Source organism: Palaemon carinicauda, chromosome 31, assembly GCF_036898095.1.
Source record: "Palaemon carinicauda isolate YSFRI2023 chromosome 31, ASM3689809v2, whole genome shotgun sequence".
In the NCBI taxonomy this organism is placed as follows: domain Eukaryota; kingdom Metazoa; phylum Arthropoda; class Malacostraca; order Decapoda; family Palaemonidae; genus Palaemon; species Palaemon carinicauda.
Window position 1 is genome coordinate 7,953,934 of NC_090755.1, and position 12,095 is coordinate 7,966,028.

General features: G+C 40.9%; 1 protein-coding gene across 8 annotated transcripts in view; it reads right to left on the reverse strand.

Annotated features, from left to right (window-relative positions):
• Nucleotides 1–12,095, reverse strand: part of Not1 (CCR4-NOT transcription complex subunit 1) — a 79,024-nt gene that overhangs the window by 42,664 nt on the left and 24,265 nt on the right. For all 8 annotated transcript variants that reach the window (XM_068354770.1, XM_068354768.1, XM_068354767.1 and 5 more), the window contains exons 2-6: nucleotides 11,038–11,169; nucleotides 10,007–10,171; nucleotides 9,693–9,867; nucleotides 6,968–7,224; nucleotides 6,686–6,859 (exon numbers count right to left, since the gene is read on the reverse strand). In XM_068354770.1, coding sequence (XP_068210871.1) covers nucleotides 6,686–6,859; nucleotides 6,968–7,224; nucleotides 9,693–9,867; nucleotides 10,007–10,171; nucleotides 11,038–11,169 — 903 coding nt within the window. The remainder of the gene's footprint in view (nucleotides 1–6,685; nucleotides 6,860–6,967; nucleotides 7,225–9,692; nucleotides 9,868–10,006; nucleotides 10,172–11,037; nucleotides 11,170–12,095) is intronic.

The window sequence follows — 12,095 nt, forward strand, 5'->3', positions numbered from 1 at the left end:
AACTCTGTTGCTCGACAGAAAACTCTACGTTCAAAATACGCCAGCGATCGCTACGCAGGTAGGGGGTGTACATCAACAGCGCCATCTGTCGAGCAGGTACTCAGTACTCAATGTAAACACAGAACCAATTTTCTCCTCGGTCCACTGGGTCTCTATTGGGGAGGAAGGGAGGGTCCTTTAATATATAATCACCGGGTAAGTATATTCAAAAATTTATTTTATTAATAAAAATAACATTTTTCAATATTAAACTTAGCCGGTGATTATATAAGCTGATTCACACCCAGGGGGGTGGGTAGAGACCAGCATTACTTGTTTACATTATTATGAGCTAAGTATTTTGTATTTCATTTTAGCAGTTATTCAAAATAACAAACATAAAATAAATAAGTACCTGGTAAGGAAGTCGACTTGAACAATTACTCTGCCTTTTTAAGTACGTCTTCCTTACGGAGCCTCGCGATCCTCTTAGGATGCTGAGCGACCCCTAGGATCTGAAGTATCAAGGGTTGCAACCCATACAACAGGACCTCATCAAAACCTCTAATCTAGGCGCTTCTCAAGAAATGACTTTGACCACCCGCCAAATCAAGTAGGATGCGAAAGGCTTCTTAGCCTTCCGGACAACCCAAAAAACAAGAATAAAACATTTCAAGAGAAAGATTAAAAAGGTTATGGAATTAGGGAATTGTAGTGGTTGAGCCCTCACCCACTACTGCACTCGTTGCTACGAATGGTCCCAGAGTGTAGCAGTTCTCGTAAAGAGACTGGACATTCTTAAGATAAAAAGACGCGAACACTGACTTGCTTTTCCAATAGGTTGCGTCGATTATACTTTGCAGAGATCTATTTTGTTTAAAGGTCACGGAAGTTGCGACAGCTCTAACTTCGTGTGTCCTTACCTTCAGCAAAGCTTGGTCTTCCTCATTCAGATGGGAATGAGCTTCTCGTATTAACAGTCTGATAAAATAGGATAAAGCATTCTTTGACATAGGCAAAGATGGTTTCTTAACTGAACACCATAAAGCTTGAGACGGGCCTCGTAAAAGTTTAGTTCGTTTTAAATAGAACTTAAGAGCTCTTACAGGACATAAGACTCTTTCTAGTTCATTTCCAACCATACGATAAGTTTGGAATATCGAACAATATTGGCCAAGGCCGAGAAGGCAGCTCGTTTTTGGCTAGAAAACCAAGTTGTAGAACATGTAGCCGTTTCGGATGAGAATCCGATGTTCTTGCTGAAGGCATGAATCTCACTGACTCTTTTAGCTGTGGCTAAGCATACCAGGAAAAGAGTCTTTAAGGTGAGATCTTTCAGGGAGGCTGATTGTAGCGGTTCGAACCTGTCTGACATAAGGAATCTTAGTACCACGTCTAAATTCCTACCAGGTGTAACCAAACGACGCTCCTTCGTGGTCTCAAAAGACTTAAGGAGGTCCTGTAGATCTTTATTGTTGGAAAGATCTAAGCCTCTGTGACGGAAGACTGATGCCAACATGCTTCTGTAACCCTTGATAGTGGGAGCTGAAAGAGATCGTTCTTTCCTCAGATATAAGAGGAAGTCAGCTATTTGAGTTACAGAGGTACTGGTCGAGGATACGGATACTGACTTGCACCAGTTTCGGAAGATTTCCCACTTCGATTGGTAGACTCTAAGGGTGGATGTTCTCCTTGCTCTAGCAATCGCTCTGGCTGCCTCCTTCGAAAAGCCTCTAGCTCTCGAGAGTCTTTCGATAGTCTGAAGGCAGTCAGACGAAGAGCGTGGAGGCCTTGGTGTACCTTCTTTACGCGTGGCTGACGTAGAAGGTCCACCCTTAGGGGAAGTGTTCTGGGAACGTCTACTAGCCATCGAAGTACCTCGGTGAACCATTCTCTCGCGTGCCAGAGGGAAGCAACTAGCGTCAACCTTGTCCCTTCGTGAGAGGCGAACTTCTGCAGTACCTTGTTGACAATCTTGAACGGAGGGAATGCATATAGATCTAGATGTGACCAATCTAGTAGAAAGGCATCTATATGAACTGCTGCTGGGTCCGGGATTGGTGAGCAAAATATTGGGAGCCTCTTGGTCATCGAGGTTGCGAAGAGATCTATGGTTGGCTGGCCCCAGGTGGCCCAAAGTCTCTTGCATACATCCTTGTGGAGGGTCCATTCTGTTGGAATTATTTGTCCCTTCCGACGGAGACAATCTGCCATGACATTCAAGTTGCCTTGGATGAACCTCGTTACTAGTGATATGTCTAGACCTTTTGACCAGGTGAGGAGGTCCCTTGCGATCTCGTACAATGTCAGAGAGTAGGTCCCTCCTTGCTTGGAGATGTACGCCAAAGCCGTGGTGTTGTCCGAGTTCACCTCCACCACTTTGCCTTGAAGGAGAGACCTGAAGCTTTTCCAGGTCAGACGTACTGCCAGTAGCTCCTTGCAGTTGAAATGCATTGTCCTTTGACTCGAGTTCCATAATCCCGAGCATTCCCGACCGTCTAATGTCGCACCCCAGCCTACGTCCGATGCGTTCGAGAAGAGAACGTGGTTGGGAGTCTGAACAGTCAGGGGAAGACCCTCTCTAAGGTTGATATAGTCCTTTCACCAAGTCAGACAAGACTTTATCTTTCCGGAAACCGGGATCGAGACCGCTTCTAGCGTCTTGTCCTTTTTCCAGTGAAAAGCTAGATGGTATAGAAGAGGACGGAGGTGTAGTCTTCCTAGTGACACAAATTGATCCACGGATGACAGTGTCCCTACCAGACTCATCCACAGCCTGACTGGGCAGCGTTCCTTCTTCAGCATCTTCTGGATGGATAGCAGGGCTGGGGGCTGATCGTCTTGTTAAGCAACGTCCTCATCAGAGGGTTCCTCATCCGAAACTGATGAGGAAACGGCAACGGAGTGGGCAACGTCTGACTCGCTGAATCCGGTCGCACTGGTGGATGCGTGACGGAGCCGGACGCAATATCATGGAACTGCTGCACAGTCTGTGAACTGTCAACAACCATGGGTGCGCGAGGAAGTACAGCGTCAACCCGAAACTGTCTAGACTGTCTGGGTTGTGCAGTCAACACCCTACCGGGTTGCTGAGGTTGACGCACTGCGTCACAACAAGTCACCTGCTGGTTGTTGAACGTCCTGAACGTCAACAACCACCTCCGAGCATCGCTTAACGTCAACGTGCGACTGGCAACCCACACTGGGTCGCATCGGTGGAGGAACCACCTCAACTGGCAGACGCGAGTAGGTTACCTCAGCGTCAACAGGGCGCACAACCGACCGGTTGGAAGGTTGTTGGCCAGAAGGAGGAACCACCTCAACTGGCAGACGCGAGTAGGTTACCTCAGCGTCAACAGGGCGCACAACCAACCGGTTGGAAGGTTGTTGGCTAGAAGGAGGAACCACCTCAACTGGCAGACGCGAGTAGGTTACCTCAGCGTCAACAGGGCGCACAACCGACCGGTTGGAAGGTTGTTGGCCAGAAGGTTCTTCTCCGCATTTAAGTCCTCTATCAAGGACGCAAGCTTGGACTGCATGTCTTTCAGCAAAGCCCATTTAGGGTCTACGGGAGCAGGTGTGGCAACAGACGGGGTTAGCGACTGAGGCGGAACCATTTACCATCCCTGAAAGCCTTGTTATGTGTGACATAATAGTACAGCAAAACTTCAAAGGCTCGACAAAAGTTGAGAAGTTGACCTGTAAACAACTTGGAGCGTCTCCTGGCTAGGCGCCAGGGCGAGTCTACCAGAATTGAGAAGTCTATCTGGGCAGAGGCATGAACTCCCAAGCCGAGAACTTCTCTCGTGTCCTATCAGACTCTCGCTCTATAAGCCAGTTTAAAAGAAGGGAAATCAAAGGCTGTATCCCTAAAACTCCTCCTGGTGCAAAAACCAGTCGCCTAGCCAACGTAACGCTCTCTAGGAGAGCGAGAGAGCACTAGCTTAAAAACAACGGCTTCGAAGTAGCTAGGCCTAGTGTAAGTTCTGACGTTTAGGCGAACGAGGAGCAGCAGTTACAAGATCCGGACGAAGATCCTTAAAAAATCATCATGATTTAATTAAAGTCCATAGGAGGCTAAGCAGCTTAAGGCTCCTCTCCAAATGACAGAGTCCTCAAGGGAATATCAGGAGGGAGAACAGCAACTTCCTCATCTACAGGAACCTTGTCCGATAAAAGCTAGGTTACCTCAGCGAGTCTCTCACTGGTGCATTAGTAGCAGACCAGAAGGCAACGTCATGTAACTGCTTGACAGTCTGTGAACTGTCAACAACTGAACTGTCAACCACAACAGGTGTGTGAGGACATACAGTGTCCACTCGAGACTGCTTTGACTGTCTAGACTGAGCAGTCAAAACAACTCTAGAATGCGGAGGTTGACGCACCGCGTCAAAACAAAACAACTTAGACTGTTGTTGTACCTCGCGAACGTCAACGGAAGGTTCCGTGCGTTACTGAACGTCAACATGCGGCTGGCAGGGTACACTGGAACGCATGGGTGGCGGGACTCTCTCAGCTGGAGTGCGGCAGAAGGTCGCCTCAGCGTCCACAGGACGCACAACCGTGGTTGGTTGTAGGCTAGAGGTTGGTGCAGTGTCAACCTTCTCCGCACGAAAGTCCCGCATCAATGACGTTAACTGAGACTGCATGGTCTGCAGCAAAGACCACTTAGGGTCTACAGGAGCAGGTGCGGCAACAGACGGTGTGACTGCCTGATGCGGTACCGCTTTGCCTCTCTTAGGAGGTGAGCAGTCGTCGGAAGACTGCAGCGAGTCCGAACTGACCCAGTGGCTACAACTGGGCCGTTGGACTTGCGCGGAAGGGACCGACTTGCGCTTAATAAGCCGCGAGACCTTGGTCCATGGTTTCTTACGAGAAACCTCTTCCGCAGACGAGAAGTAAATGGGCTCTCTCGTCTTTGTGTGGGTGGAGCGATCTTGGGTAGATACGCCCGAAACCACGGAGGGAAAAACGTCTGTTCGTTGATCAAGGCCTCTCGAACCCATAAGTCGTTTGACATTACTTCTCCCCAGGGCTTGGGAGCTTGCAAGAGGTCCCGGACTAGGTGAACGACAGGCACGAACAGACGAACCCTCGGACGCAACACTGTAAAACTTTGCGCATATCACTTTATCGATTTTCTGTATTGCACTTATTTCACTGAAATGGAAACTTTTACTGATTTCTACCTGAAACACGCAATTCTACCCTTCATTAAAAGGTAGTAATTGCGAAATCAGTCGTATAATGCAGCTCATTAATACTAGCAAAAAACAGAAAACTTATATAAAGATAAAAAAATTCAGTGGCTGGGAAAGAGACTAAACACTAGTTCATATAAACTACGTTTACAATCTCTCACCGCACATAGCCTGGGGACAAGAATAAAACCCTAGAAACGTTTTACCTTCCTCCCCGTACAGAGACTAGGGACGAGAGTAACACGAGAACAACGTTACCCGCTTGAACGGAACGTTTTCTCTCCTCTCTCTCCCTCCGTCTCTATCTCTCTCTCTCTTGATTTCGCACCTAAGAGAAGAGCCCAATTATATATCGTCAAAAAAACATGTTATTTGACTAAAGGAAAAAACTGAAAGGTTTTCCAAATAAAAAGTTCCTTTAATTTAGAATTTAAAACATTTAAGCTAAGAAAGAAAGAACAAAACGTCAGAATCGATTTACTCTTACTGCAAAGTGAAACCGTGATACACTCTCTCTCTATCGTAACGATAGAGCGCATGTTGAACGTCCTGAACGTCAACAACTGCGTAGTCTAAAAAACTAAACGTAGTTCATCTTTGAAAACAGTACGAAGACTATCAAAGAAATTCTTTCATAAAACATTAAATTTAAAAAGTTTTAAATTCTTTAAAGGCTAAATACGATATAACGGGCTCAATCGTTGATTAACTTCGGTTCCAAGTTAGGACCGCCTACTATCAGGAAAGGTCGCATATAAACAAAACATAAAAATTTATTTTTATATGTTTATAATAAATGGAAAGTTAATCGAAGAGGCCTACTAAAGGCGGAGAGATATAAAATATATAGATCTATAACGTGTTAAGCAAAATTACTAAAAACCTAAACACACTTCCGTCTAAGGGAAGGGTCGGCCATTTAAAAGTAAAAGAGAGTCCATACTCTCTTTGTCACCATAATTAAATCTATCCAAAACGAGTTCAAGTTTTGAGATGAAGATAAAACACCTGCATAGCGAAAGCTCAAAACTAGAATAGTGTACTTCACCAAATAGTTGTGAAAACAAATCCAGTTAGTAACAGCGAATTAGTAGGTCTTGCCGGTAGCCCGACAGACAGAAAATTGGTTCTGTGTTTACATTGAGTACTGAGTACCTGCTCGACAGATGGCGCTGTTGATGTACACCCCCTACCTGCGTAGCGATCGCTGGCGTATTTTGAACGTAGAGTTTTCTGTCGAGCAACAGAGTTGCAGCTTATATAATCACCGGCTAAGTTTAATATTGAAAATTGTATTATTATTGACTTTTCAAGACATTATAAATGGTAGTGGTTGACGTATTGCCAAAGAGGCTGAAGGCATGGAACCGAGGAGGAATTCAGCCAAAGATACAAGACAGAACTATAATGTACTCATTTCCCACTCTAATCCCATAAAATAAGTCCAACTGGAAATCCTGACAATGTGTAAACACATTTCCTGAATAAAAAGCCTTGTTACATACCTGTTCTGATGGAAGGCCTGTATGGGTTCTGACCATAACACCTAAAACTTTGGCAACAGCTGCTGGAGTTATGGAACTAACTCCAAAATTCATCAGGTTGCTCCTACATTCCTCTACAGTGTTGCAAAAACTATAGCCAAGTTCTAAAACCAGATCAGCTAATGAACCATCGAGCTGAAAAAGAAATTTTTCTTTAATACAAAATAAATTTAATTGCAACATTATATATATTTCTGACATACCCAAGTGATTATATACCACTCAGAACTATCAATGACCTACCAGGTTCTTAGCCATATTGGCTGGTGGCTCTTGTGTTATTTTCTCCATCAGGACGTCTGTATCAGGGTAGAGGAGGGGAGCAAGAACGACAGGAACACGAGAACGAGGGAATTCTCGCTGTAAAGCACAGATAAAAGCTTGCCGGGATTCCTGGGGCAAGAGAGGAGCAAGTGGATCTCTCCACAATTGTACAATCTGTGCAAGAAGCTGATGAAGAGCTTCAGTTGGAAGTTCCAAAAGTTCTCTGTCCCCTGATTCTAAAAACAAAAAAAATAAATAGGTCATTTAAATGTAACATTTTTATACTCACCTCAAGTTCACATTTATTTTCTGAAAGCTTGGAATGTTGACATTAAACCTTAAAAATTAATCTATTTCCAGTTTTCTTTTCTTCTAAAAAAAACAAACTTCCAATCATCTAACAACAAAAGTATACTGAGGAAGTCCCATTCTTCAATTTCGTTCAAAATAATTACCTATCCTCCCTATGTCACTGGTTGGTATGGAGGAGGGTGGGCATGTTCATGAACATCAATAGAATAGAGAAATCAAAAACTTTTAATATCTAGTTTCCCTGATGTTTATATTGTTGACTCCCTAACGCTCCAAGTGGCAAGTAGTTTCCATACTCTTAAGTATCTTAGACTTGCCTTTAGTATGGACTTTTCGGTAATATAAACTCCAAATTGACATCTTAAAAATTACTTATCATCTAATTACTCACTTACTTAAAATCATTAATTACTGTGGAACAACACAATTTTACAAGATCCAACTAAATAAATTCAAAAGGTTACTAGAACCCAACCACAAAATAACAATCCTACCAAATTAACCCAATAAAATTCATCATGCTATCAGACCTTATCACCAGCAGCCACTAGAATGTAAACCAGGACCAAGATAACATTTAGTTAATAATCATTGGGCAAGTCACACTAAAACAGTTTCCAAAGATAAATTAAGCAAATATTTTACATGCAACTGTACTTCTCATACCATGAACCTCCTCCTTTCCCACCATTATCCCTACGTAAAGGGGTCGGTTGCCTGAAGCGTCCCCTCCAAACTTGCTCTCTAATTCTCTGTCTCCCTCTCGATCTTCTCTCACTAAGAGGTTCCTCCAAAGTCATCCTGTCTCCCTCCCCACCATCCATCCTCAACACGTGTCCACACCATATATTTTTCTCTTCACTCTGCCATCCTCCTTATTTCACCATTTCCCAAAATTTCAAGCAGTGACATTCCCATAATCCACCTCAGCATTCTCATCTCTGTTCTCTCATGCTTTATTTCCTCTTTTTGTCTTAAGAGCCCACGCATCCGATCCATACGACACTGGTCTTATTACTGTGCTATATCACGAGTACTAATTTTCAAATCTTTAATTAGATCTGGATTCCATTCTTTTTGTGCTTTATGATCAGCCATTAATACTAAATGACACTGTTCTTGGACTAAGTTGTGTAGAGATTCTAATACCACAAATTAGACATTACCTCTAATATACATAAATTACCCAAATATCATCAAACGGGTCTTACCAGTAAAGGACAAGAATCCCCAAAAATTAAGGATCACCTCCTTTTTCCAAAGATGGAAATTATAAAATTGAAATAAACAGTCAAGTCTCAAATTCATTTTAGCTCTGACAATGGGTCAAAGATAAAATCATCTTATGATCACCAAAAAACATATTAAAAGATTAGTTCACCGATTAGTATTCCAATACTAAAGCCAACAAAATTAAATTTTACAGCAAAAACCAAGTTTTTTTTTTTTCAAAGGTTCTAAACTTGAGCTCTTTACAAAGATTTCTAAAGGTTCTAATAACACCCACTGACAACTCCAATCTTATGAGGTTAAACACAGAAATCAGATTAGAATTATACCTTCAATGATTAAAATTTATATATTCCATAGATATTTTCTTAATAAATAAAGAAAAAACAAGATGCAAATTACATATTGTTAAAACTAAACTTGTTAGGCTGTAGCAAAGTATAAGGCTGGAGTAGCAACATCAAATATTCCCTCTATAATCAAATAGCCTAATCTCTAGATTTCCCACAAAGTAAAGATACTTTTATGCTTTGAACTTTCATCTGAATGGCAACCATCATCCATACTTTAAAAAGGGGAAACTGAGGGGCATCCGCACTCCTCACAAGATTCTATAGATTAAGAAATTGTACCCCAAAAAATCCCTAAGAACAATAACATAACCCCAAATAAAATTCCGAAGAAATATAATGCAGCAATTATTGATAAACCCTGAAAAGACTTCTTTAAACCACTAGAATAAGTATAAAAGTGCAAATCTGCACATTCCAAAGATCAGAGAGACCAAAGCAATAAGACATGTGCAGCATGTTGTTGTTAGATGCTGGCAAGTATCATTGCTTTACTAGAGCCATTAGTATATTAAAGGCAAGAAAATTTCAAATTTCTCAAACTTAAGGGATAATGTAAACATGCCAAGCACCAGGAGAGAGAGGCAAAATCATCATCTGGATTGGTTAATTAAAATTATATCATAAATACATGATAGTATCCGTAGTGAGCCACGATACTGCAATTCTTGTATTTAAACATCTTAGTATATGTTAACACTGTACTGTATACTCTAGTTAAAAATTTTTATTATTAATAAAGAATAAATTTCCTTTTAGGTAGAACTTTAAAGTAACATTGTTGAAAATTTCCTTCATAGGACAACACCTACCTGTATCAACGTATGCACGAACAAGATCAGGAAGTTTGGCTTTAAGAAGAGCTATCGCTTGATTGCGAACTTCAACACTTGTGGCTTGAAGTAAGTTTAAACTTAATGTAATTTCCTGTACACGTGACAATCGGAGAACTTTGCACACACTACTAACCCACTGTGCTTTGATGTACTGAAAAAGAGCAAAGTTGATGAAAATTACTCTGGTTAGTCAATGAATAAAATGAATAATCCATCTAATTGTCAAACCTCCTAGGCTAAAATATATCTCAATAGTTTAAACAACTTTGTAAAAACATCAATGGCCTTACCTTACTGGGGCTTGGTGGGTTGGCAATGGCAAAGGCAAGATTAGCAATAAAAGTTGTGTGAGGAAGGGTGGCAGATAAGTGTTGTAGGAGCAGTGCACTGGCCCCACCACTTGCAGAACACCACCCAAGGGTGGCTACACTTACACTGGAGGGAGTTTCCTTATCCTGTTCGCAAGGAAAAATAATACAGTAACCAATTACTATATGCAAAACAGTAATACATATTTCAGAAGATTAAGCACAAAAAAGAATATACATAAAACTCCTGAGGTTATTCACAAAATTCCTTTTAATGACAACAAAAAAACTGTTAGTCTTTATTCATAAGAAAATGGAAAACTTTCTAAAACTATTTACCTATTCTACACTCTTGATCCTAACAAAATTCATTTACAAAACTATACACTGTAAAACTATACTCTTAACTGAAATGCGCTCAAAATCTTTTCAATGATCAAAAAAATGTGTAAGCCTTTCATTATAAAATACATCGAAACATCCTTCTAAAAACAATATTCCCCCCCCTCCACATCAGTATTTAAAATAATCTATAGCACTTGAAAGCTTTAAAAATTATACTGTACACAGGCAGCATTGGAACAGAAAATATCATCAGGCATGTTTATGAAACATGTACAATGAACTTAAAGAGACATGTTGCATGTATTTTGATCATTGAGAAAAGAAAAAAAACGGCTTGACAAGTGGTTACCCCGAACCCAGATGCCTCAATTAATAGTATAGGGCTAAGCTGTGCACAGACTACATGGTCCACTTCTAAGGACTTGCAAAAAAAAAATTAAAAAAGCATCGTTAAGGTAGGGCACTCCCACGGAGATTAGAATATTTCAAAATACAGTACATACCGTGATATAGATTAACACCTACAAATTTTTGGAAATTCTTCTTAGCTAAATAGTTTTCCGAAAACCATTACCGGATAAATGCAGCTGCTATGCATGAGTAATTGAAAAAATTACAACCAAAAAAGTAAAGTCTTAGCGAAATTATCAAATCAAGCATGCACATACCTTATTATTATTATTATTATTGTTGGGGGAAGGGCGGTGAGTTTCTCCACTTTGCGGCCCAGACCACTCCAGGTGTCCAATAAGCACTCTGTACAAGTGTCGCTCTGCCTCTCCACCAAACTGACGCACCACCTATGAAAAGAGATTATGAAACCTGTGAGCATTATAGTTGCATACAAATAAAATTAACACTAACACGTGAACACGTGTTATAACTGCAACAAACTATCTTTTAAAAATCTGAGCAAAAATAGTTATGTTTGAAAAATGTTGCTGACAACCTTTCACGTGATAAACCTTTGAGCCTTAACCTTGAATTAGTTACCGAAAATACCTTCTAATTAGTGTACTGTACTTGCCAGGTAACCAAAACCTGCAATAAGTAGATGGCAGTCTTAAAATAGTATACTGTACAGAACTGAAATTGCTTCCTTCTTTCTACCTATTAAATTATATGGATACACACTACATTCCAACAATCCAGAAATCCCAACCTCGATGAGCTCTCTATTCTAGACTCAAACTACTCTTCCTATACACTATCTTAATTTCCACAAGGCTCGGGAAAGACAACACTACTTTTCCTGCTTGACTTACTACCACCAGTTCTTACACACATACAGTACCTTCATGTTTCAACTTCCAATAGTTTTGCTGTTCATTGAGTGCACAAGTTAAGCCCTTGAAAATTATTGTGAAATACATTGTACAGTAGTAAAGCAAATTTAAAATCAACCATCTTTCTTCATCGTCTAACTATATTTTGGGTAAGATATAATTTCTATACTATATTCCTATATCTACTTTAGATAATAGGCTTGGTGGCCTGTGTTGTCTAGGAATAAATTTTTATCCTTGTTCACTCCTGTTACAACAGCTGCAGCCTATGCATAATGGAGGCCCTAGTTTTATGATTAATGCCTTACTGTATAAAATTTTGTGTTGCTCATGTGTGGAAAGGAAATCAATAAACCAGAGAAGCAATGAATTAGCATATTTCAAGAACAAAAATATTAAAATAGAAGAGACCTACATCAGCATGATCAACACAAAAACAT